Source organism: Amphiprion ocellaris, chromosome 14 (assembly GCF_022539595.1).
Source record: "Amphiprion ocellaris isolate individual 3 ecotype Okinawa chromosome 14, ASM2253959v1, whole genome shotgun sequence".
Taxonomy (NCBI): domain Eukaryota; kingdom Metazoa; phylum Chordata; class Actinopteri; family Pomacentridae; genus Amphiprion; species Amphiprion ocellaris.
In genome coordinates, this window is record NC_072779.1 from 5,691,546 (window position 1) to 5,716,064 (window position 24,519).

The 24,519-nt window shown below is 40.5% G+C and overlaps 1 protein-coding gene across 2 annotated transcripts in view; it reads right to left on the minus strand.

Moving 5' to 3' along the window:
- Positions 1 to 1,774: 1,774 nt before the first annotated feature.
- The window catches only part of pdlim4 (PDZ and LIM domain 4), a 50,751-nt gene continuing 28,006 nt past the window's right edge, over positions 1,775 to 24,519 (minus strand). Inside the window, exons 4-8 of one of the 2 annotated variants that reach the window (XM_055017371.1) lie at positions 21,211 to 21,237; positions 16,941 to 17,218; positions 14,034 to 14,191; positions 6,197 to 6,335; positions 1,775 to 4,220 (exon numbers count right to left, since the gene is read on the minus strand). In XM_055017371.1, coding sequence (XP_054873346.1) covers positions 4,016 to 4,220; positions 6,197 to 6,335; positions 14,034 to 14,191; positions 16,941 to 17,218; positions 21,211 to 21,237 — 807 coding nt within the window. In that variant the 3' untranslated portion in view covers positions 1,775 to 4,015. The remainder of the gene's footprint in view (positions 4,221 to 6,196; positions 6,336 to 14,033; positions 14,192 to 16,940; positions 17,219 to 21,210; positions 21,238 to 24,519) is intronic. The other variant, XM_055017372.1, reaches the window with a different exon arrangement.

Genomic DNA, 24,519 nt, shown 5'->3' on the forward strand with positions numbered 1-24,519 from the left:
ATTCTGAGCAATGTGCATGAGAAAGAACAAGTTAAATGGTTAACCTCTTCATTTTTCCATAGAGGTCAGTGTGAAGAATTTGACCCCGGTTGTTGAACGTCAGGGCTTGCAGTGTGATGGACGCTGCACTAGTTGGTTAAGAGGTGATGTTGCTCTCTGCAGAGCGAGTCGAGCTCTGTTTCTGAGCAACTTGAAGTGTTTATCTCAAAAGTGCACTAAATGTTTATAGATGGGAGAGAAGCAGGATTCTTTCCACATAGCAGAGACGCAGTTTCTTCCTCTGTATGTCACATTGCCTCTGTTTTGCTTACGCTTCACTGTGTGGGTCTGTTAAGCTTGTGTGAAGTGCTTCCACACCAAATTTGAGGTCATTTTCATATTTCTTTCACAAAAGTAAACTTAGCTGCAATGAATATTATGCCAGTATGAGTTTCTAAAGCCCTATCACTGATGCAAATAATTATTTTAAGTTAATTAAATAGTACTTTATACATAAAAAATGGACATGTCAAGGGTAAATGTAAATGTTCAGGGTCAAACCGAAGTTAGAGGATCAACTATGGGAGTGACAGCACAATACGACTGTCAGGCATGTGGGAAACATTAGCAAATGTAAATAATGCTGAATGTACAAAACTCTTCAGAGGCTGCTGGTCCACAGCACTTTGTTTATTTCTTCATCTTCCTTTCATTCATTTTCTTGAACCTTGACCCTTCTCATCCTCATTTATCTCATCCTGTAGCTCATTTGTCTTAAATGAGCTCATGCTGAAGGAGCCACATCATTCAGCGGGACATGAGGTGGCCTCTACCATTCTGGTTTTTGACCTCATTCATTCTTTTTGGCCTATTTCATGCATTGCAACTAGATTTTACATTCTGTTTTGCTGGCGATTATATGACAATTTCTGAGCCTACTTTTACACAAGATTAGATCAAACATGCATTTGTAGATACATCTGGTAATTCATCAATGAATTGACAAACCAGTTTCCTGAATAAAGGTTATAGTGTCTACAGGCCTAAGTGAAAGCTAAATTAATTCTGCCACAACGATGGTTTAGGTTATTATTTGTCAGTGTAGATGTACACCAACTAGCCACAAACTTTAAACCACATACCTAATATTGTGTAGGGCCTCTTCGTGTCACCAAAACAGCTGTGATTGGTCAAGGTACAGATTCCAAAAGACCTTTGAAGGCATCCAAGTAGCAAGACATTAGCAGACGATCTGTTAAATCCTCAAGTTCGGCGCCTCCATGGATTGGACTTGTTTCAACACATCCCTCAGATGTTTTCCCCAAGTCCTTCCGCGTTCTTTAGTCATTTAGCTTTGTCTAGTTTAACTATTCCAATTCATCACTGGGCCATTACTGTCTGCACGTATACTCATAAATAAGGAGTGAAATATGCTGTTAAAATTACTCTGATTTAACTTGTCCAAGACTCCAGGGTTAAGAAGTCGCTACTCTTACAACAATGAAAGATGTGTTTCAGAAAGCCACTTTAAAAACTAGGATTAACTATTCTAAAACAAGGCATGCTGTTGCTCAATTTTACAATGAGATTTAAGGCCTCTGTGATTTGTATGTCTGCGGAGTTTGGTTACAAGACACACATATTGCAGTCTGGTGGTCTTAAAGTGTGTGGTGTGGAGAAAGTGGCATGTCAGAACTAGGGTGTAAAAGCTAAGACAAATTGAGTCCCTTGTGCTTTCGAAAATTTTTGCGGGAAATCCTGCAGTTACAACCAGCGAAGAATGCGAACAGTCATGTCATGGTAATGCGCTTTTCATTTTATTTAGAACCTAGAATAAAAAGGAGCAAATATGAAGATCCAGAGCAAAAACATGTGCTGGTAGAACAATAAGTTAAATACAAGAACAGCATTTTGTGTCAAAGAAATCATTTAAAGACACGGAGTATGCGAAGGCACGTGAATGACATGTTATATAATGTATGTTAAGAGCAATCACAATGAAACAAATATGTACAATACCAAAGAGACAATGTGGTAGCAATAGAATTTTCACATAATTTACAAGATCACGAAGATAGATGGAATACCAGCAGCTACACAACACTGTTGATACCTTGAAAATAAAAGGTGGATATCAGCACTGCAAACATTTCATTCTCATTTTAAACTACCAAAGCAGTTTTGTTAGAAATATTTCTAAAATTAACAACATCACTCTTCTCCACTCAGTTCACTCTCCACAATCCACAATAAGCTAAGACTGATGGCTACATAATGACATACTACTTTTTTTTCTTCTTACAGAGAGATTTTCTGTCAAGAAAAAAGAAAATACGTGCCTCATTTCTCTTTCTCACCCCTTCTTACTCCCTCCCTTTCTGCTCCCCCTTCTCTCAGAGGAAATGTAGAAATATATTTCATTTGCTTCATGGGCTCGACTGTGAGCACAAATCTGAATTCATAGTAGGAAGGGAATGCAACTCTGCATACTTCTGTCTTATTCTCTCTTGCAAAGAGGAGCCATAATGTATCTGTGTAGTGGGTCCAAAAAACTAAGTCGGTATTACTCCCACATGTTGCAGGCCGTGGAATCCCGGTTTAAACGTTTCTAACAGTTTTCTATGGCCGTGTCTCCTGCCTCAAATGCACACTGCCATTTTTAACAGCTGTCACGAAAGGTGGGAAGCATATTGATGTCAACCTTGAGAGTTTTCACTGAACTCTGTGCTCTTGTTTTTTTTTTTATGAGGAGGAATTCTTCTGTGTGAGAGTTGAAATTCCTCTCTCAGTCAGGTGCACGAGCCAGAAGCACCCATAGCTACAATCTTCTGTGTGTTACGGCTGATCAAAATGCTGCATTAAGCCAAGTTACTTAATCATTAAAGTCTCACTTCTTGTTCTTATGTGTTTATTAACTGAGGCTGCTGCGATCACATGAGGGAGAAACTCACCGAGTTCTAGAGTTTCTCACAGTGCTTTGAGGACGTCTCCTGCAGGGATTTGTTTATATTCTAGGGAGGTGGTGCTTGCAAAGCTGCATACGGAGGCATTTACTACAGGTTATAGTTCAGTAACACGGTCACCAAATGGCACACATTCCAGATAACCCACAAATATACCTACTAGAAATCTGCTTATAGTGAATTATTGCTTATCGTTTCACATAACTGAAAAATGAACAGAAATAATGAGAATTAAAGAGAGCTGTTCCCAGGTCTGTAACATAGAAAGTCTGAAAATTAAACTGTATATATGTAAACTAGAAATGCATCCAACATGAGTATAATGTTTAACTGTAAAACTGTTAACTTCAGCTTCAGTATTAAACATAATATCACTGATGTGACAGAAAAAGAGTGATATTTTATTCTCTGTGGGAAACTGCTGTTAAAATAGCTAAATTAGAAATAAATCTCAAAATATAACCAACTTCTCTGCTCAGCAAACACAACAAATCTCTTGTCATAATGCACATAACACACATTAGTGTCTTAAAGTTATTTGTAAGGCTTCAGTGAGACCGTAGATCTTATGCTGGTAAACTGATTGTGAGAGAAGCAGATAGCTGGTGTAGTCATTTGAAACAGCATCGCATTTAGTCTTATTTCTTGGCTGTTTCATGGAATATTCTGCTGCTACTCAGCATAGTGGTGAATGTGCATATGCATGTTTTCCTGGATCTACAGTTGCATGTAAACACACTAATTGAGAGATGAGGGAGGTCAGATTGGGCAATACTGTGAGCATTTTTATGGATTCGAGTTTTGAGATATTCATCGGATCTGAGTCTTTTTCTGTCAACATATTCCAATCTGCTCAATATACAAAGAATTTATGAAGCCTGTCATTGCGGAAGTACTGATCTGGGATCACTGAAACACAAGTCATAACACACTCTCCCAAAGGCAAAAACTGACCTCAAATCAGCAGTCCGGTTTGACAGAGCCTGATCAGTGTAGGTGAGGATACTCAGCAGCCCCATTTCTACTATATCTTAGTTTCCCAGTTATATTACAGTATGGCCGGCCTCTCCATCTCAGACCAGCTCCACCTTGGAGTTGGGGTACACGGCGACGACATCGTAGCCCTCTGGGGGTTGGACGCGAGCCTTAGCGTGGGTCTCACAGTACAGATTGTCCTCGATAAAGAAGTAGCCCCGCTGCTTCAGGTTGATGCCGCAGTCGTCACACATGAAGCACTCGGGATGGTAGAGCTTGTCCCTGGCCTTCACAATGGTGCCACTGGATGGAGACATGGAAGGAAGGTTAGACTTGATGTTATGGGACATGAATGCAACAAATGTAGAAATATTGGAGACAATGGAACATAAAAAAACAACCGCCAAGTCATAGAAAGAGAAATTCATGAAACAGACAGACGTTTTGATGTGAGCGCATGTCAGTCCAGTAATAATGTATGCAACATGTTCCTTGTGCTGCTTTTCCACTTTCATCCTAGTTTTATTTGGCATTGCTCACAAGCTAGAGACACAGCATCAACCAACTCAAATATCCAGTGCACTCCCCTGGTTTCAAACATTTAGTGTCTAGAACACTAAATGCTCCTTGGTGACTCAAAACTAATCTTAAACTTGAAAATTTTCCATGTACTGTGTGGGACTTTTATTCTAACTTCTTTCAGACAGTAACTATTACAGTGCCTGTCTGCGTATGTTGCTATAGGACTCTGATACGGACGTTTTTAAGGGTTAAGAAATGCTGAGGGTGCAGATTAAGTTCTGTGTTTGCTGGCTTTTATTTCCTCTTCTTGTGGTTTCTTTTGAGCATGTGCTCATCTGAACCCTGGCTCTGAGCCTTAATAAGTCTTTTTATTAGCAGCGTGCAGGAAGAAAGCGTTCTTCTAAAGTATGAGGACAGACAACATTATAGGGTTGTGCTGTCGAGAAGGAAAGAAGCGGGTGATGTGGAAAATGATGCAGCGATAAGCAAAGTGTTAAATGCTAATTTCCTTAAAAGGCTGACGGACTTAGACAGCAGGTTTCAGGGAGGTGCCATCATTGCAAATTACAAACTGTCAAGCAGGACGCTTCCAAGGAAAGTACGTGATGATGAATCGCTTATGGCTGACTCACTGCTTTTTTTAATTTTTATTGAACTTTCCATTGCAAATCAGCAAGCATGTGGGTATATCTCATCTTATGTCATATATCAGCAATGTTTTCACGCTGAGAGGAGTTTCAGGTGGAAGGAAGATCACACGCACACATATTTAATTTGCTGGCTGGCTACTGATCAGCACCAGTGAATGCAGAAGTTCATTCAGTCGCACAGTGACAGCAGTTGTTCAGGGCGTTCACTGTTCATTCACCGTTCCCAATTAGATTTTCCTTTCTGGACAGGGACTCGGGCCAGAGACCATTCAGTCATAAGCCCGCTTCTTTTTTTAACCGCTTTCTCCATGTAACCACAGCACTTGGAGGATAAACTCCTGACACAGTGCTCCATACATGTTTGAAAAAGCTGTAAAATGCTCTTAGGTCACAGCAGGCTTATTATGCTCCCACAATGCTCTCTTGTTAACAAGCAAAGTGACATCACTGCTCACCTGCAGCTGCTTTTACAGAGGGGGGATTACTGGTGCATGCGGCCACTTTGGCAAAAAGGTGTGTGTATGTGCGAGTTTGTGCACCTGTGTGCAGGTCAGAATATGTCTATGGAGTGTGTATGCATGGGAAACAGAGCGGAGGACGGTTTGGTTTAATCATTAAAATGACAAATGGGATCAGTTTTCTGAGCACTTGTTAAAGGCCTGTCGGTGCAGGTCGACCCGTGCGAGTTAACCTCTTTGTTTCAGAGAACCTTGACTCACCTCACATAGTTCACCTCTTAAACTTTATGATCACAGGCAGAGTGATAAAATAGGTGCGAGGATATAATTTCCAGATGCTGTTCCGAAGTGGTTTAACAGAAAATCATTCACACCTCCGGGATCGAATTTACTGTATCTTTACTTTATCTTCCATAGAATGTAATCTTAGACCAGAGTAACCATATGTTATACGTTTAATGCTGAGGTACCTTCTATCCTTAACTGAAGAAAAAACATTATATCTTAGTGTTAAATTTAAAAAAAATCACGCTTTTAAGTTTTGCATTACAGTTTTTGTACAGCAGTCTCTAACTAATATGACTCAACTACTCACTTGTGTTATTTCCTTCTTTGTATTAACTTAAACTAGAATGTGTTAAATACTTACACAATGCCGTTACAGCAGCGTGTGCACTGGGGGAGCTTCTGCAGACCAGACATGGGGCTGGGGATAGGGCTTCCCAGCTTGGGGATCGGAGACCTGACCGGAGACTTTAAGTTCCTCATCCTCTCTGTTGGTGACACGCCTGTGAATAACAGAATAGAATAAATAAAGGATCTTTGGAAATTGTGCCATAACCTTTTGAGAGGCCCTTAAAATAAACATACAGACTATAAATGTAGGCACTGACACAACACGAACACCTCGTCTGTGGAAGCATTTTTATAGGTATGTTTTTGTGTATGCGTTCTGGGGCCAGTAAATTCCAGTTAGTGCTGATCTGGTAACTGAAGGGGAAAAGCCATACAGGTTCATGAGGGTGTGTTTGTGTTTGTTTGCACTCTGCAGGAAATTCCCTCTGACTTACAGGTAGTAAGACTGAAACAAGTTGGCTTGAAAGTGAAACAAAGATGAATTAATATTTCCCACATTACTCTCAAACGAGGCATTATGGGTCAGTTTCTGCCCCATACTGAACTATTTCTGCTCTTTCTGACACTCCCAATAGATGTATGTTAACTTGATTGCACAAGGGCTTGGTAGCCCTATAGATAAGAGATATAGTTCCATGTATTTGATATGGTTTCTAGGCAGCATCGACTACTGTTATATTGCATGTTACTATTCATCTTTTGTTAGCTTTTTTGCTTGATTGCTTCTGGAACAACAGCGTAACAAATCAAAGCATGCAGCTCACTGAGGACACCCAGTGTTGACAGCCTGCGTGATAAATGTAATGTGTCGCACTGACAGGTGCTTCTTCTATTTTTTTGTCCTGCATGCGGAGCACTAAACACTCTTGCAGAGCACCTGCTCAATAGCAACCATTTCAGAAAAACTATATTTCCTAACACCCGGACAACGACATGAAAATCCACTTCCAACCAAGCACAACATCAGCTAGTATCAGCATGTAGTAAACACTTCCAGCAGCACTAATCATAGCTAGTTTGATATTTTTTGCAGTAAGGACATCAATGCTCTGTCATGCTTAAGAAAACTCTTGGTAAATCTTAATTATTATTGCTGTGTTTATGTTTCTGAAGCTAATATCAAATTAATCATTGTCAAGCTTCTTGCTTTCACAAACAGGATGTTGCCACTTGTCCCCTTCCTCAGCGTCTCTATTGCTTTTCTCTACATGATGGTATTTTGTAGAGGTTTCTGCTTTTGCTTTCAGAAATTGTAAAGCATCACCCAGCGGGAAACAATACAAAATCCACTGTAGAGGACAAAACAGACCAGCAGTGTCCATTGATCCAAAGATTCTTTGACGTGAACATGCTAAACAAGGGGTCCCTTAGTGTTATTTTCACCAAAAAATAAACTGTCAGTGTTAATCTCTACTTTCTCTTCTTCTTTTCCCCCTTCTGTGACTTTTCTGAGACTCTGGCACCTCTCCGTGTGCTCCATTCAAGTGTCACATTCTGTGGTGGCATTTCCTCGTAGGAATTCATCAGTCAACCTGTCAAGACACCAGGCAGGGAAAACATCCCACGCTACAGAGTTCAGATTTAACCGTCACACCCATACGCTACATGGGAACAGCACGAGTGTGATGAGAATCCTCCTACCTGCCAATTACAGTTAGACACATGTTCTTTAAATTTCTGTTAAATGTAAAAGTCTGGTAAAATGCTTTTTTACAATACAGCATAATGTTGTTACACTTTCCAAATGACTGTTAGTGAAAACACACATAAGTGATACAGGCTGTTAACATGGTGCTGGTAGATGCGGGTTACTGGCTTCCCACGGTTGGCTTTTTTTTTTTTTTTATTAGGGCGATCAGCTCAGACCATCTAGCGCTTAGTTATGCCCCACTGGAATACATGAAAGGAGCATATTTTATACTGGATATCTGGAGCCCCTCCAGTGGTTCCAAGATCAGTGGAGTGCAGCCAGGAACTGCACTATATGACTTTCCTGTACTGATGACATGCCAGCAGAGGCTACGGAGGCCAACAGGCCGCCTATCACTGATTCTAACTACAGTATAATTACTCTGCATTTGGCAGCTGCCTCAAAGCTCCTTCTGCCCTTCAAGAACAATTAGCCTCTGACTGCTCCGTGGTACGTTTAAGAGCTGACATCGGCTAGGCATGTTATTTCAGAGATTAATGTCTCTATTACCCAATAATGAACTCTAATGGAAGACCTTTTATTTGCAGGACTCTTGTGACTTTTTAACAGAGGGGAAGGTTGACTAATACATGTTTTCAGACCACAGTCAGGAATAAGTGCAGAAAGCTGAATGAATGAGCGCCTGTTTAGCATCACTGACATTCTGGGTTTTTAAATAGTCAAATGAGCCTTTTAGATTTCATTACCAGAAGCAGACTGACATGTTGAATTATTTCACAAACAGCGACAAGTTGGCCGTTAGCACACATATTCCAATGTAACATTCACAGCACAATGTGTGTGTCCTACACTGTGACTAATATCAACACACACACACTGTTGAAGCTTCACAGAATCTATGACAAAATGAATCATGATGTCATTGCAGACAGTTACTCTGAGGTATTATGGGGGAATTTTTTTTTTTTTTTTAAATATCTGAGGCAATGCATTCAAAAGACAAATTAACCACAGGAGAAAGAAAAACGTTGGAAGCTATGGTAGGAAGCACTAAAATGGAAAAGTGATCAATAAAAATGAATTATCATGAAGTAACGCCATTTTTATAATGTTTCATAACATTGCAAACACAGAACTTCAAGGTGTTTTGAGTGTTGTCCAGACTAATAAAGCTGTTAGTGGAGAGTTCTCATAACTCTTTTTACAGCTATTCAGAGAGTAAACGAACTAATGATTATTAAATAAAAACTATAATGAAATTTGGTTGTGGGCCTTTAGTTTTAGCTCGTAAGAAGTGTTCCCCACCACATGTTTACCCTCACAAGACTAGAAATCTTGTTTGGGCTTTAAACCTTGTATATTTTCATCTCTGTCCTGCTCCCTGTGCTCTCTCTCTCTCATATTCTCACTAAAAACTTGACCAATGTGGTGTTTATCTAGTCTAAGCTCTGGGCATTTGCTGTAGATCCATTAAACTTTCCATATGAATTCTGAAGTACCATCATTTCAAGTGCTGTTGCTATAATCTAGGAAGCAATCAATAACTAGACAAGTGTTATACTTTGAAAGTTAAACACTGGATTGCTGATGGATGCCTTCATTTACAGAGTTCATTTCAGACAAAGTACACAGCGTGAAACTGGGTTTTGCAACATAATGTACAGAACAAATTATGTCTACTTCAGGCATTTCTTTAAACAAATTACATCGGAGTCCAGAGAACGAAGGAGTTTTAGAAAGGTCACTGACATCATGTTTCTTTCTTTTCCCCACATGTTCCCCCGGCATGCCGTCTTCTGTGTATTCCCGTCTCGAAATTCCTCTCAAAATGTCATTATTGAAATTCCAAGTCTTCACATTCATCAATAAAACATTTTAATTTCTCTGCATTGCTTTAAAATCTACAGAAACAGTTCTGATTGTGTGTAAAGGTCTATTTGTAAGCATTTGACATTAACATATTAAATTACTGGGAAAAATTGACTCTTATTATATTTTAAAATAGATACAACTTCCTTTATTCTATTCACTTTGCCTAACATTAAGCAAATCACACAGGCAAAATCTATCATGTGATATCGAGACAATCTTTCCTTCTGGTTGGAGATTGGGATTTTAAAAAATGGGATGCAACAGGTTGAAATTTTTATTAATCACATGTGCAATAAGTGCTCATGGGTTTTCACACAGCTTAGAACTGGATTATTTCCCTTGATTGTTTCTGTGTTGTATCCTAGTCTGCTTTAAAAAGAAACTCGTCTTGTAGGAAAGTGAAATGCTGCTGTAATAGCAGCTCAGACGCCCTATTTAACAGTCACTCCACCCGTCTTCCATCCACATTGCTCCCCGGTCGTGGTCGAGCCTGTGGAATTCTGGGTAAACTGACACTCTTGTTTGCTTTAACTTTAAAAGCCCCTGAAAGTCAACATGGCCTCTACAGGGGCTTTTGCCTTCAAAAGGGGACCAACTGCGGTGATTTAAAAGCCTGACAGCGAGGCATGCATTGGAAAGCAGGCCGACTTGACTTGAACCTGAGTGTCAAATGTGTTCAGTCGGTAATCTGACTTCTTTATGGAGCCATTAGAAAACAACAACGAAGGTAAAGACACGAGCAACATCAGCAGCAGGGTTTCACACTCTCACAGGTAGCTTTTAAAAGGATCCCAGTGTAAACTTGTGGCATCTGTGTGTTTCATCGAGGGCTTAACCTGTCAGTCAACCCGTGAGTATCCCCAAACTGAAAGACAACTGGCAGCAGACATGAGGGTCCCTTTAAAGCTCTTTAATCCATCAGCAGTGTTGCATCCTCTCTCCATCCGACCTCCTTCATCTCTCAGCAGCTTGTGTCCCTTCCTTTAGCTCCTTCTTACTTTCTTTCTTATTGCTTTGAGTGTTATAAGAAGTGATGAATTAAGGAAACAGTCTGGTTTGGCTCAGCTCCAGGCCTCACTGCAGGAGCCGTTTGCATTGTCCCTCGCGCTGTGAATTATCCTGTCAGCACTTCAAATGCAGACCAGGAGATGTGATAAGCAAGAATAATAATAATATTCTACAGGAAAAAGAAAATCAGCGATAAGGAGACTGAAGGCTTTTACGTTTGACGGCTCCATTATATGTTTTGGAGAATCTGATGTGGCTATCTATTTCTTTAAATAGACAGATATTTCCTCTAAAGTCCACCAAAACAGGCAGAGTTTTGATGGAAAAAGTGTATTAACAATGACATAAGAAAGAAAGAAAAAGATGTAAAATACAGCATATCTCAATGGTGCTATTGTTTTGGGTATCAGAGCACTGGCATTGATTTATTTTGTTGATAATGTTTAATTATTTTTTGTTTTAATGGTTGTAAATATCAGGAGTCTTATAATTCTCATGCACTGATGGCAAAAAAGTGCAAAAATTAACACAAAAGAACACAATTTCATGCTGGCAGTAGCAACTTGCATGTGAAAAATTTTCTGAAATGAGGAGAATATAGTAGCTACAAGCTTTTTTTTTGTTTTGTTGCATGAAGTTATTCAAACTGCAACCAAATATTAGCAATAAATAGATCCTCTGAATAAATCATCAGTAGCAAAACCAGTATTAACCAAAATCAGAGCTGTGAATCCTTTCAGAGTAAAACTTTGGATGGGATTTGTGCTCTCATATTAACCCTTTATGGGGCAAGTGATCATATTTGGTAATTTCCACACACATTAAATATGGCGTTGCTCTCGCCTCTCAGTGAGGTAGAGAAGCATGTGGTTTTCAGCCAGCCAATCTTTGAAGCTCACTCTACATGACAGAGCACGACATTGTGGCATTTGACCGATCAGCAGAGGCCTGGAACGTTTTCTCAGAAGTTGGAAAAACCACTAACGGGCAAGGAACTATACATGGTGACTTCATTGACGTTGAATTTCAACATGAAAATTAAAAATTTTAAAAATGTCACAAAAGTAAAAAAGTCTTATATCCTCTAATAACACTCTAGGGTTGAAATTTTGAATTTCAAAGTATTTCAATGAGTGCCCTCTAAAGGGTTAAAGTGAGAATTAAGAATTTTACAGATGATTAGAAGGAAATGTTCATGTAATGCATTTAATCACAAATGGAATTCCTGCATTCACAGCTGGGAAAACTCAAGTAATTGTATCTGGGGTTAAAGGACTTTCCTCAAGGACAACTTGGAGTCAGTGGCTGAGGTTCAGAAAGACATTAATCATTGAAGAGTAGTGTTCACAGGTCATACGTCCACTTTTCTTACGTCCATGCTATTTCCCTTTAAACACACCAACCCTCGCCCTGTAGCTGCCACTTTCTTAACTTTTGATCTGCTCTAGTGGTAAACACAGAACCTGAAGAGAAGGTTTTAGTTCCAGAGATTAGCCTTCCTCTGCTGCTGTCAGCATCACATGACTCCTCCTTCAAAAGCTGGAATGCCGAGCGGTCAAGAGGCAGACAGGAAAACCATATTTCTCACTTTATTGTCCTCTGTGAAGTTGTTTTTGCAGTAAAATGCCTTACCAAAACTTCCCTCCCCTGTTCATCCATGGCTATTTAAAGCCCTTCATCTCCCTGCTGCTTCCTTTGTCTCTGTTTTTCTCTCTTTCGGTCTTCCTCCCTCCCTCCCTCTCTTTCTCTTTCTTTCTGCTCCTATCTGTCCCCTAACCTTGCTGTCTGTGTTTTCTCTATAAAAGGAAAACTATGCCACTTAGACCGAGCAGCTCATAACAGTCAGGGCCTGAGCAAGATGTTCCTTTGGCTCCAATCGCCAGCCTCATCTGCATAAGAGGGAATATTTACGCAGAAATTTCCACCGTTTACATATGCAGTGAACTTGATATTGCATAAAAGTCCATGATAATTGCACACGGGCACAACCAGATGCTTGCTTCATACCGGCTGTGTACTTGGAGCAGCCAAGTGGATCACAATAGCCGATATTATGTCATCGATGGAAAACATAAATAGAATCTTGGCTGGTAATTTGCAAAGGTACTTTTCTTCCTGTTTTTCTCATCCAGTTTGACCTGTTCACTAGGAAACAAGCACTTTCTGGTAAGATGCAGCATTGCATGTTTGAAAAATAAGGTGCTCTGTATAATTCCTCAGTTTATAGAAAACTACTTAAAGTGTAAAATGCTGGATGTGTGTGTGTGTGTGTGTGTGTGAAATACACACAAAATTAAATATTTCAAGGCTTTTTTGTTTTCATTTTGATTATTAAGGCTAGGGTAGGTCTGAATCCAGTGTGTCTAATTATTATAACATTTCCTGAGATCAATTTAAAAAAAAAAAAAAGGATTTGAAATAAAGAAATGTCCAGTATATTCATTTACACACTCAGTACTTGGTTGGGGTGCTTTTATATCAAATTACTGCATCAGTGCAGCGTCGCATGGAGGCGATCAGCCTGCTGAAGTCTTTTTGAAGACCATGTTGCCTTGATAGCAGCATTCAGCTCACCTGTCTGTTTGCTTGGGTTGCGTGTTTTTCATTTTACTCTTGGCAATAACCCATATGGGGTTCTATGGGGTTCAGGTATGGGGACTTGGCTGGTCAATCAAGCACAGTAATATCATGATCAGTAAATAAAAAAGACCCCACAAAAAAGCTTAAAATACTGAAAATACTGATGCTACAGCAGTGAATCAGTTAAAAGTAGTTCAGTCTCAGATGTCAGTCTGTGGGGCTTCAATAATGCAAAAAATAAAGTAAATTAAAGTACTCAAAACTCAAAAAATCTTTAAAGTCACCTCAGTTTCACATCAAGAAGCCCTTACACTAAGAATGTAACTCTAAAACCACTTATTTAATAATCAGTTCATCTGTTTTGTGCAAAAATGCTAAAGATTCACATCTTTCTCCCTCTAAAATGAGAATATCTGCCGGTTTTAATAGCATTCTGGACAGTAATAAACACTATATCTTTGTGTTTTGAACAAAATTTGACTCCTGCAAGTCACTTTTCACTATTGTCTTACATTAAAAATATTTAACTGGCAGATTAATCAACTAGTTGCAGCCCTGTAGCATTAGATTTCTCACTTCTACTCTCACAATCGAGTCAACTGCAGTAAAACATGACACCACGGCAGTAAAATGTGTCATCTCTCCAAATGCACTTCCTACACGCTTTGTTTTTTTAACTCCATCACACACATGTTTAGCACACACACACACACATGTACATAAACACATAAATCCCTACCTCCATCCTCTGCCTCCAGGATTCCCTGGAGGTATTTGAAGGAGCCAGACTGTTTGGGTTCAGAGACAGGCTCCTCGTAGTCCTGCAGCATCTTGTAGACGTCCGACTGTGTGTCGAAACCATTACGGCTCATAGGGGAGTGCATGGGAGGCTCTGGGCTGAGGGAGAAAATGGAAGCAATATGCAGCGTAAGCTTTTTGCAGTATGATCTGATTGATGATGACTAGTGGGCAGGTGATGAAAAACACACATTTCTGTCAGTCAAGACAACAAAAGAAAACTTTCAGTGTTAATTTCACCACGAAACGTGTCAACTTTTGTGCGTTTTATTCTAGTTTTCTACTTCTATCAGCTGGTGTCATGATGTTTTGCGACCATAGGAGGAATGAAAGGAACTGAAGCATCTTAAACAAACAGATAAAAAGGACCAGACGACTATAGCCGGGTTACCAAAGGAAGAAAACTTGATAGAAAAGCAGCTGAAAAAACAAAATACAGAAGAACTACAACATTTCTCATCCTTCAAACAGATGTTTAAACGTCGAAAGCACATCCTATAGCTTGTTTTTTTCACTAAAACAGCAGAGATGGACGCACAGAGGGGGCAAAAACACAGGGGTGTATACTTTACACTGTACGTGCAGGCATGAAGTCTTAATCACAACAGCTTTGCATGTTCACCCATCCATCAAGTCAGTCCCAAACCTTGCAGCATGGATCCCCTTCATTTGATCCGTTTTAAACACTGAAGCTTGTGGGAGATGAGCAGGGCTGCTGACAGATGTGTACAAATCCTGACACACTTAACTGCATGTTTGTCTCCAGACTCCCTTCCAGGAGAATGAGTGTGTGTTTGTGTATGAGAGAGGAAAAGCCTGGGACGCAGTGAAAGTGAGATGGGAAGATATAGAAGAAATGTGCAGGGAAAGTGAGTGACAGCAGGCAATAGACAGTGCAGAAACGGTGTTTAAGTATGTCTTTGTGTGTGTGTGTGTGTGTGTGTGTGTGTGTGTGTGTGTGTGTGTGTGTGTGTGTGTGTGTGTGTGTGTGTGTGTGTGTGTGTGTGTGTGTGTGGGCCTTGTAAGGATTAACAGTCTCGTCCTGGGAAGTGCTGGAGAGGATGTTCTCCAGGAGACTAAACACACACATTTATTGCCCGCTTGAGGGGATGTACAACAACAAATGGCTTTTCCAGTCCACATGTCTACTGTCTGTGCAGGTGTGTCGGGAGACATCCAAATCGTTTCTGTGTGTGCATCTGTTATTAAAGGAGTCAGCACATTGACACAAGCATGCAAGTATTCTAATGTACCACTGGTCTATCTTATTCCCTGCTGAGGCTTTAACAATAGGACGACTGATGGATTTTAGAGGCGGCCACTGGAGGCTTACTGCTACTTCCTAATGCGATTTTCTCATCGTAGTGATGTGCAATGAAGCTGTGAAAACTCATGGAGGGGTATTCTGAAAGCTGATAAAATAATAATTATAACACTATGTTTATAGAACCTTTAAGAACAATGTTCACAAGGTGCTTTGACAATCAAAACATGCAAACACAGAGACAACCAAGCAAGACATAAGAAGACAAGGCAGAGCAGTCAAATAAAAATGATAATAAGCTAAATGAATAATTAGATAGATTAGCATGCACATCAAACAAAGGAACTTGGCAGTATACAAAAATGAAGAATAAGACTGAAGACTAATAACTAAAAGTCCAAAAAATAGAGAATTAAGAATTAAACATGACATCACATCAAATAACTAGGCAGCTAAAAATTTAAATATAAGAGAGAACATATAAAATAAATCGGACATAATACAGAACAATAAAACTAATTAAAGCTGCAAGCAGCATTGGTCGGGTCCTCGCATCCTTGCTGGTCAACGAATTCAAGCATGTCTACCAGGTGGTGCTATCACTGTGACTCTATATTGGCTGGGTATGTTATCAGGGCTGGACTGTGATCACACATGTAAAGTTTGAGGCAGACTGGAGCATGTACAGGGTAGTTACACAGCATTTCCTGTGTCATGGCAAATTGTCAAAATTGAGTTAGCCGCCATTTCCATACCGTCAGACTTTTGCGGCGCATTTTGATCACCCATGCCTGGTGTACATTCTGGCCAAATTTGAGCTCTGCAGGGGTTATCCTGTTTGAGTTTCTAGCTTTTGAAAAAAAATTGGTCCAAAATCGTCCAAAATATGACACATAATTCAAAATGGACGACTTCCTGTTGTGTTTTTTGGTATGGTTGTTAATTACATTTTTGTGCGTCTTGACAAGTTACATATGTGTACCAAATTTCATAACTGTAGGTGACACATACTGGCCATAGTTACTGTTTGAAATTTTCCAAGTGCGGCTATTGAGCCATCTTGGCTCACACCTATGCAGATTCTATAAAATATAAAATTTCTTGCCAGTCCTGATGTGTGTGCAAATTTTCACACGTTTTCCAGTATCTTTTGGCTTTCAAAATTCAAAAACTGGAGAAAAAATAAAAAGAAGAAACCCATGGGTTTGGTGCTTGGACCCTAATTAAAGCTAAAAGTAAACTTCACATAAAAGCAAGTCTAAAAAAGTGGGTTTCAAGAAGTGATTTAAAAGAAGTTATATACCTCAACAGTTTCTAGATTTAACTGCAGTCACTGTTTTTGAGTGTGTCTTGTGATGTCAAGTCAATAAGTGAAAGATGAGCTGCAAATTGGATTTTGCAAATCTGATTTGTCCTGTTTCACTGGAGTTTGTAATAATCAATATAAACACTGATATTATCTCCAGATTTCCTTTTGGATGAGAGAGAAACCCTGAACACAATGAGCCTCATTCTAGACTAATCTACTCATCCTGTCAAAGCTGTACGTTGGATTTCTGTTGTACAACGCTCTGATTGTCTTACCTGTGTGTGGCGCTGAGGCTGAGACCTCCCATCTTGCTCGGCAGACATCTGTCTCCGTTGCTGCCATTTTGAGCATAAAGGCCTGCCGGGTTGTTGTACTGAGCGTGCCCGGTTCCATTCCCGTAGCCGTAGCTGTGGCCGTTGTTGTTGTTGGTGGGTCTGGAGTGTCCGTTATTCATGTGAGTGGGCTGAGGAGAGGGCTGGGGAGACTGAGGTTCAGGGGTGTATGAAGGCTTACGGCTGTAACTGCCGTATCCGCTGGTGATGGGACGGAAATTCTAAATAAAAAAGAGGGAAGAAAGAAAACAGGGACATATTTAGAAAAAAACGGGATAAGCAAAGACAGGAAAATATCTGATTTTAATGGTTGAAAATGGGATTTAGAGGAACAATTGCTAATCTAACTAGAAAGAAAAATGGGTAATAGACCTATTACAGAATGCATCATTATGTTTCAGTTCAGGAATTGAGAGTTTAAAAGGGAACACGAATGAGCCTGGTGGTGCCCTGACAAGGAAACCACAGTTCTTCAGAGCGGCTGTCCCAAATGAGGCTTCGCAGCAGTGAGCTTTGTGAGGAAAAAAAAAATACTTTTTTCCACATCATTTCTGCTTTTCATCTCTAATATGAGAGCTTATTAAGAAGGAGCTTGCAGTCGATTTAACGCAGATGTTTCTGTCAAAACAAACTAACTCGTGTGATGTAAATATTTTTTCTTTTTTCCTCTGGTACTTTTTGTATGAAATGCAGAGTTTATGGATGCTGCAAGTGATTAAATGATTACCTTTTTGACGTGCTTTAGCAGACTTTTCTGAAAGATTCGTGCCACAAAAACTGCTCGGCTGGAGCTGTTCAGGAGGATTAATGCAGGACGGATGCACAGACACCTACAATTACACCACTGTATACTTGGTCAGAGCTTTTATGCTGGGGTCAACGGCCTGTCATACATTTGCACAGTGAATTCATCGAGCCGCTTCAGCGATAACGCTCACCGCCGGACGGATTTGTCTCTCTCAGAGGCTGGACGTCACAGATAAAGTTTTATTGCAACGCTCGGGATGATGTCACCGCCTCTGACAGCGCTTTCAGAGATAACCAGCAGCTTTGAATCACCAAACAGGGCCGCGCATTATCATAACTCCAGATTGTAAACACTTCAGCTGTATCGGAGTGACTTGTTTACCAGTTTGCAAAGGATGGGAGACGGTCAGACTGTTGTAACAATGAGCCACTGGAATGAGAGTGTGTGCATGCGTGTGTGTGTGTGTGGTTGTGTGTTTTCAGCTAGTTTAAAGCGTCTTAGCCACAGGTGGTGGAGGTTTCACCGCCTCTCCAGACAGGACCCCTGTCATTTCAACAGATGGGTCTGCTGGATGTCATCCTGTCCTCAGCCCTCGCCTGGACCACACACACACACACACACACACACACACACACACACACACACACACACACACACACACACACACACACACACACACACACACACACACACACACACACACACACACAAGTACCAACACCCACACACACATTCACACAGAGGTCTTTGTAATCAGCACTTTTCAACATGCCAGAGCTTCTCTCCTCTTCACCAACAAGCCCACATCTTGAATTTGGAAAAGTGCTCTGTCATTGCGTTGCCTCCTCAAGTTAAGACGGATGACTTTCGAGAAATTTAAAACCATCTCGTCCTACTCGCTCCCTCGAAACCTCGCACAATAAAGACGGATGAATTCAGAAACACTCAAAATGCTACCAGACAGCAATATATGGTGAAAGTTAAGAGAGAGAGGCAGATAGGAGGGTGAGCAACTCAGTGCAACTTCACCCCGAGAGCCAAACCCTGTTTGAGCAGGATGTCAGAAACACCCAGCTCTCTGCGGCTCCCTCCCCAAGTAAACCAGACACGCTGAAGCCTGATTCCCACCACAGAACCAAACGGGCCAAACCAGATTCCACTCGTTATCTTTAGCCCTATTTGCACAGATGGTGGACTTCATGGGAATTTAATCAAAGTTTCCCTCGACCTCCACGTTTTGTGAAACATCCTGAATTTGCAGGGAGGGATGATTTACTTTAAAAAATGAAGGTTGTGGAGATTGTCAGAGAAGTCAAGTTGAAAATGAAAACAAAATGTAATTTAAAGTCATCGTATTAACAACATTGATACATTACTTTTTCTGTAAACAGTATCAGAAGAGATCAACTGAAAATGCAGCTGTAGTGAGAGTTTCTGATGCTCAAAACACCTCCCTCCTTTTTGCAAAAATGACATTTTTTGTAATTTATTAATGCATTTTAAGTTCACATGAGATGTTTAGCTGCCTCCTTTCTTTAAAGCACCCCTTTACTTCACCTCCTTGATTCATTCTTGATCCTTCAGTTTCCGGGGAAAATACCCAGACTTTAAAAAGGTGAAGCTCTTCAGAACAAATCACCGTCCCTACATGTCTTTCTAGACTTCATTATTCACTTCTCATATTTAGACAAGGGCTAAATCTGCAGATAACAATCAGAACAATAAGTGTATCACCAGCAGGCGAGCTCATTCATGCCTGAGAACAAAAGGAAGCAAGCGGAGGAAAATCCCAGAGAGTGTATTACGTTACAGCCTCCTGCAGCGGCGCGACTGTAAAGACATTATGTTTGCTGCGCTAATCTGTACAAACATAAGATGGGAAGGACAGGTAATCACACGTTAGCATATGCAGAGATACGTTTAAGAGAGAGAGAAGGGACTGGAAGTAGTAAACAAGTTACACGTGCAGCTTCCTGATTACAAATTTGTCACAGATGAGCAATCTGAGCAACACATGACACCCTTTCGCCTTCACTTCTGGGAAGAGAAAAGCCAAACAGACCAGACAGTTTAACAGAAAAAAAGAAGAACCCAAAGAACAAAGCAACAGAAGTGGTGGAAGAAGTGTTCTGATCTTTTAGGGCAAGCACTATTGAGGTGCAGAAAGAGGATCTCTACTAATTTCACACGTTGAAGTTTCCTCACGGGTCTTGAGGAGTTCTACTGCATATCTGACAAAAGTTCTACAAAGGCTTTTGTGAAAATTTGATCCAAATGAGTGATCTACGGATTCCAATATTCTGTATTTTGAAGATAACCAGTATTGCTGTTTTTTGTAAAAACAGATTTCCAATAAAATGAATCAATTTAAAAATGCACTACTTTGGCTCTGGAGCTGCTGGATCTATCTATCTATGGAATTTCAACCACATTTTGTGTCAGTTTGTGTTAATTCTAGTTATTGACACCAAGAGTTTCATTTTAACTACAAATTGGTTCCAAATATTGGCTTACATTCTGCTTGATTACAAATAATCAGTGTCCATATCAGCCCTGAAAAAAATAACATATTAAACAATCCCTATTCCAACTTGCAAATCCACTAATAACTGAGTAAATTTTCCGTGATGAAACTTTCTGCACTTTCCCAGTCCCAGTTCAGTCCAATATTTCACAAAATGATGAACGCCTGTGTCCTGAGAAAGTCTTGTTCAGGTGGATTTCCCTGTTGTCAGAAGCAAGTATATGGTCACCCATTTTCACACCCTCATCTGATGGTGTGAACCTCCTCCCCGACCATTCCTTTTGTCTTTTTTCCCCCTCCTTTCCACAACACTCTTTCCTCTCTCGCCGTACACGTCTGCTCCACAGATATTTGCTTGGGGTGGATGGTAGATTTATAAGGCAGCACATCTGGTGCTCGCCTTATAAAAATGCCAGTTTGGTAACATTCAGGACCTGTAAGTGCTTTCAAGTTGCTCTAACAGTATAGCGGCTCGGTTTATTTTTATTACAAAAAAATCAGCTGTAAGCCGACGGTCTCATTACAAAGATTTATTCTTTTATTTTGCGACTGGACTACATATAGCTTTAATGGAGATTTTGGCTTAAAGTGACAGCCACATTAATCATGAGAATGCCTTATCACCCTAAGTCCACTGCTGACCTTCGGCTGTTTTCCCAGTAAATCAAAAGTGTTTAAAATGAATTTGAGCAGCTTCAATAAACTCCAACAGAAACTTTACATAACAAGGTTGAAATAATCCCACTTTCTCTCTCTTGAGAATTGCTACACTTTCATTTTCTCTCAAATCCTGCCTGCTTTCCTCCTGGCTCGGAGGGAAATGAGCTAAAATATGGAGAAAGACGAGGGAAAGGAACTGATAGCTGTAACTATTTATGAGAACTAGCACTGTCTACTGCTGTGGTGCTCATAAATGCAGGCAACCATCTGATTTCACTGACCTGTTTTTCAATGGTAATCAAGCGTGGCTAATGGTTCAGGAAGACCGGCCAGGAGAATTGAAAGCCATAAAGAGAGACAGAAAAGAGGAAAGATGAGAAAGGAATAAGAATTTTTGTTTTCATGCATGCACATTTACCTCTGCATGTAGTTATTTTGGGGTTTAACGAAGGGGCTTCTAGCCAAGAGGCACTGAGTTCATCCGTTAATTAACCTGACTAAAAGTTACTGGGCGAGTTTCAGCTCCGATGTTCAGTCCACAATTACAGTTTGGTCAGAGAAAGATGAGGTGGAGGAGGGGACAAAAGGTGGAGGACCTTAATTGAAATCATATGTCCGTCTTTAACTGAGGACCGAGACCTCAGCCCTGCTTGCCTCACCAGATGCACAAATTCATGATAACACACACACACACACACACGCTTCCTTCTCTGCTGCCTCCTGCCTGGTTTTAATCCCTCTGGACATTCAAAATTAAGCTTTTCACATGGCGCTCTGCACCACTAACCAAACACAAACCAGCCCTTTATGGCTCCCTGGGCCTGGCCCTGGGTGCCTCGCTGGGAGGAGAGACAGACGGGTTGGAGAGGAGGTAGCGGCAAAGTGGAGGGGGGGTGGGATTTACAAAGCAGAGGAATGTTGGGCTCATGTTTGCAAATGTGATGCATTTTGACAATTTCCTCTATTAAATCTTGATAAAACTTAACTTTCACACTGATTGTTGCAAGCACCCAGTGGGTTGAAATTCTATTTATTGTGGGGAGGCCAATTAGAACAATGCAGCCTGGAAATGCAGCAAATTAATATCAAATGTGGGCAATTGAGGCAACAAAACTATTTGGTTTGGACTTTATGCTGCAGCCTGGTTCCACCTGGTTTAAGTAAGCCAAATAGAAAAATGGTGTGGCCTACTTAGCTGTGAGGGTTGGGCATAAGTGAGGGTTTCCATAGCGTAGTGGTTATCACGTTAACTTAACATGCAAAAGGTCCCCGGTTCGAAACTGGGCAGAAACATATATATCTTTAGAGTTGTCAGTGGTTAAAGGCACCAGACTCAAGGTAACTCCTTCCTGACTTCTGGTCTCCGAATGGAGGTGTGGGTTCAAATCCCACTTCTGACAATGGTGACAGTGGTGGTGCAATGGCTAAGTTTCTGGGTTAGCGATTCAGGTGGTCAGAGGATCAAACCCAAACGCGGATTCTTCAAGGCCCTTAAACCCTTCCTGCTTCAGGGGTGCTGTACTATGGCCAACCCTGTGCTCTGACCCCAATTGGGATATGTGAAAACAACATTTCACAGTGCTGTAAAAATGACAAATATAGGCTTCTCTCTAAATTATGTTGAATGGATAAAACTAGCCGGATTGCTAAGAGGTCAAAACTTTCTGTCATTAGGGTAATGTTTATGTTCTAACACAACAGGGTTAAATGAAAGTAGATGGAGCCAAAAAGTAAAAAAAAAAAAAAAATACAGTAGGTTTCCACATTTTGGATTTTCCGTCCCCTCATTTCTTCAGAGTTGAGTTTTGTCAGGATGGTTTCTGTTGGTCAGTGATGAAGCCTTTAGGTTGCCCGTCTAATAACCTAACTTCTTCATAAATTTTTTGCTCAATCCAGGCCGCAACATGAAGCCCAAGCCAAATAGTTTGATTTCCTTAACCGGATAAAAATGACCAAAGCTATAAAAATATGACTTATTTTACACATAGGAGTAGGTTGTTTAAGGAGTTAAGTATCACTCTCCATGCTATCGTGTAGAATAGAAGCAGCAAAAATGGATTACAAACCCATAAAAACAACAGAAACCTTCTTTAAATCCTTGAAAAAAAAAACGGACAGTTAAATCTTCTATTCTGAGTGAGTCTGGGCAGGTGCAGGTTCTTTGGACCTTCAGCAATGAGTACTTTTAGCGAGTGACTGCCAAGCAGGAGTGGGGAAAGCTCCATTAAGAAAACCCAGAGACTGATTTGGACATTTCTGAGGATTACTGGCTGATTAGCGAACACAAACAACCAAATACGTGGGGTCACAGGTCTGTGATCTGAAAGGCCTGCTGTGTGAATGAGCTGCTAAAAAGGCCTTCCACCAATGCTTCACTGCTCTGAGATTTCCTGACAGGGGATTAAGTAGCAATGGGCCCAGTAAACAGGTTTTGGCAAACCGTTAATAACCCCATACTGTTAAAGCACATATAGGGTCTTTATATTGTAAATGATAACCTACTTTTTCACCAAATGCATGATTGTAATCGTTCATTTATATCATTGCTTCGCATAAATATGTATGTTTTACGACTTTCGACCTCTACCTTGTGTTTTTAAAAGGCAAATTGTCCCTGGTGGCACATGTTGGAAAGCAACTGCCTTGTTCCATTCATAAAACAAATTCACGTACACTCTTTTGTTTTAAAAGTAGAATTCGATTCCAAGCCGAGAAAGAATTTATGGTCTGTAAGTCATGCAAGAACTCTATCTGTCAGCTCCCATTAATGCTTGCTTGGAGAATTCGGTTCCAGCTGCCAGCTCCTGGGCCGAGACTGGAAGCCTCAAAGTGACGTGTGATCCAGAGCTCTCAGCTTCCGCATTGTGAAACCTCATTCTTTCCACAGGGGTCAGAGTGCTCGGCCACAATAGCTATCACTATAATAATAGGCTTGCTGCCATTAAGGGCATTCCGATGCTGCTTGCCAAAAAATACTGTTGGACTCTAACATTGACTGGAGGCCATTCCCACCTTCTTGAAACTGCCACTGTGTAATTTAAGGGAAGGAATTTTGAAAACCTGAAATATCAGTAGCTGATGGTATTGCTTTACGAGTGCATAAAACTGTTCCATGGGTAAGACTGACAACCCAGCGCTGAAACGCAGATGTAAGATGATCATTTACAAGACCGAGAGGCATGTCTTTCTCATTGGAAAAAAGGGGGATTTGGATTTTTTTTGCCTGCTAGTGCACTCAGAAATGTCACTGCACTTTCCTCACATCGAATAAATCCCCTGAAATACTCTAATTTGGCTTTATTATTTATTTTGTCACATTTGAGTGGGACATTACACCATGCTGTCACTTCCACTTCTGGCTGTCTTGAAGCTGGGTTTGTAGCTTGATGTTGAAAATAAGCAGCAGTCTCACTTCAGAGTCCAAGAACATACAAATGACCATGAAAAAACACAAGGAGAGCTTTGAAAACTTGGAGAATCTGATTCATTAGGAAGTGATAGTTAAAAAAAGCCTGCTCTGATGCAACCAAGGATCTCAAGATTCGAGATAGCAAACAACAAATGGAAAGGAAAAAAGGCTGCATCTTATT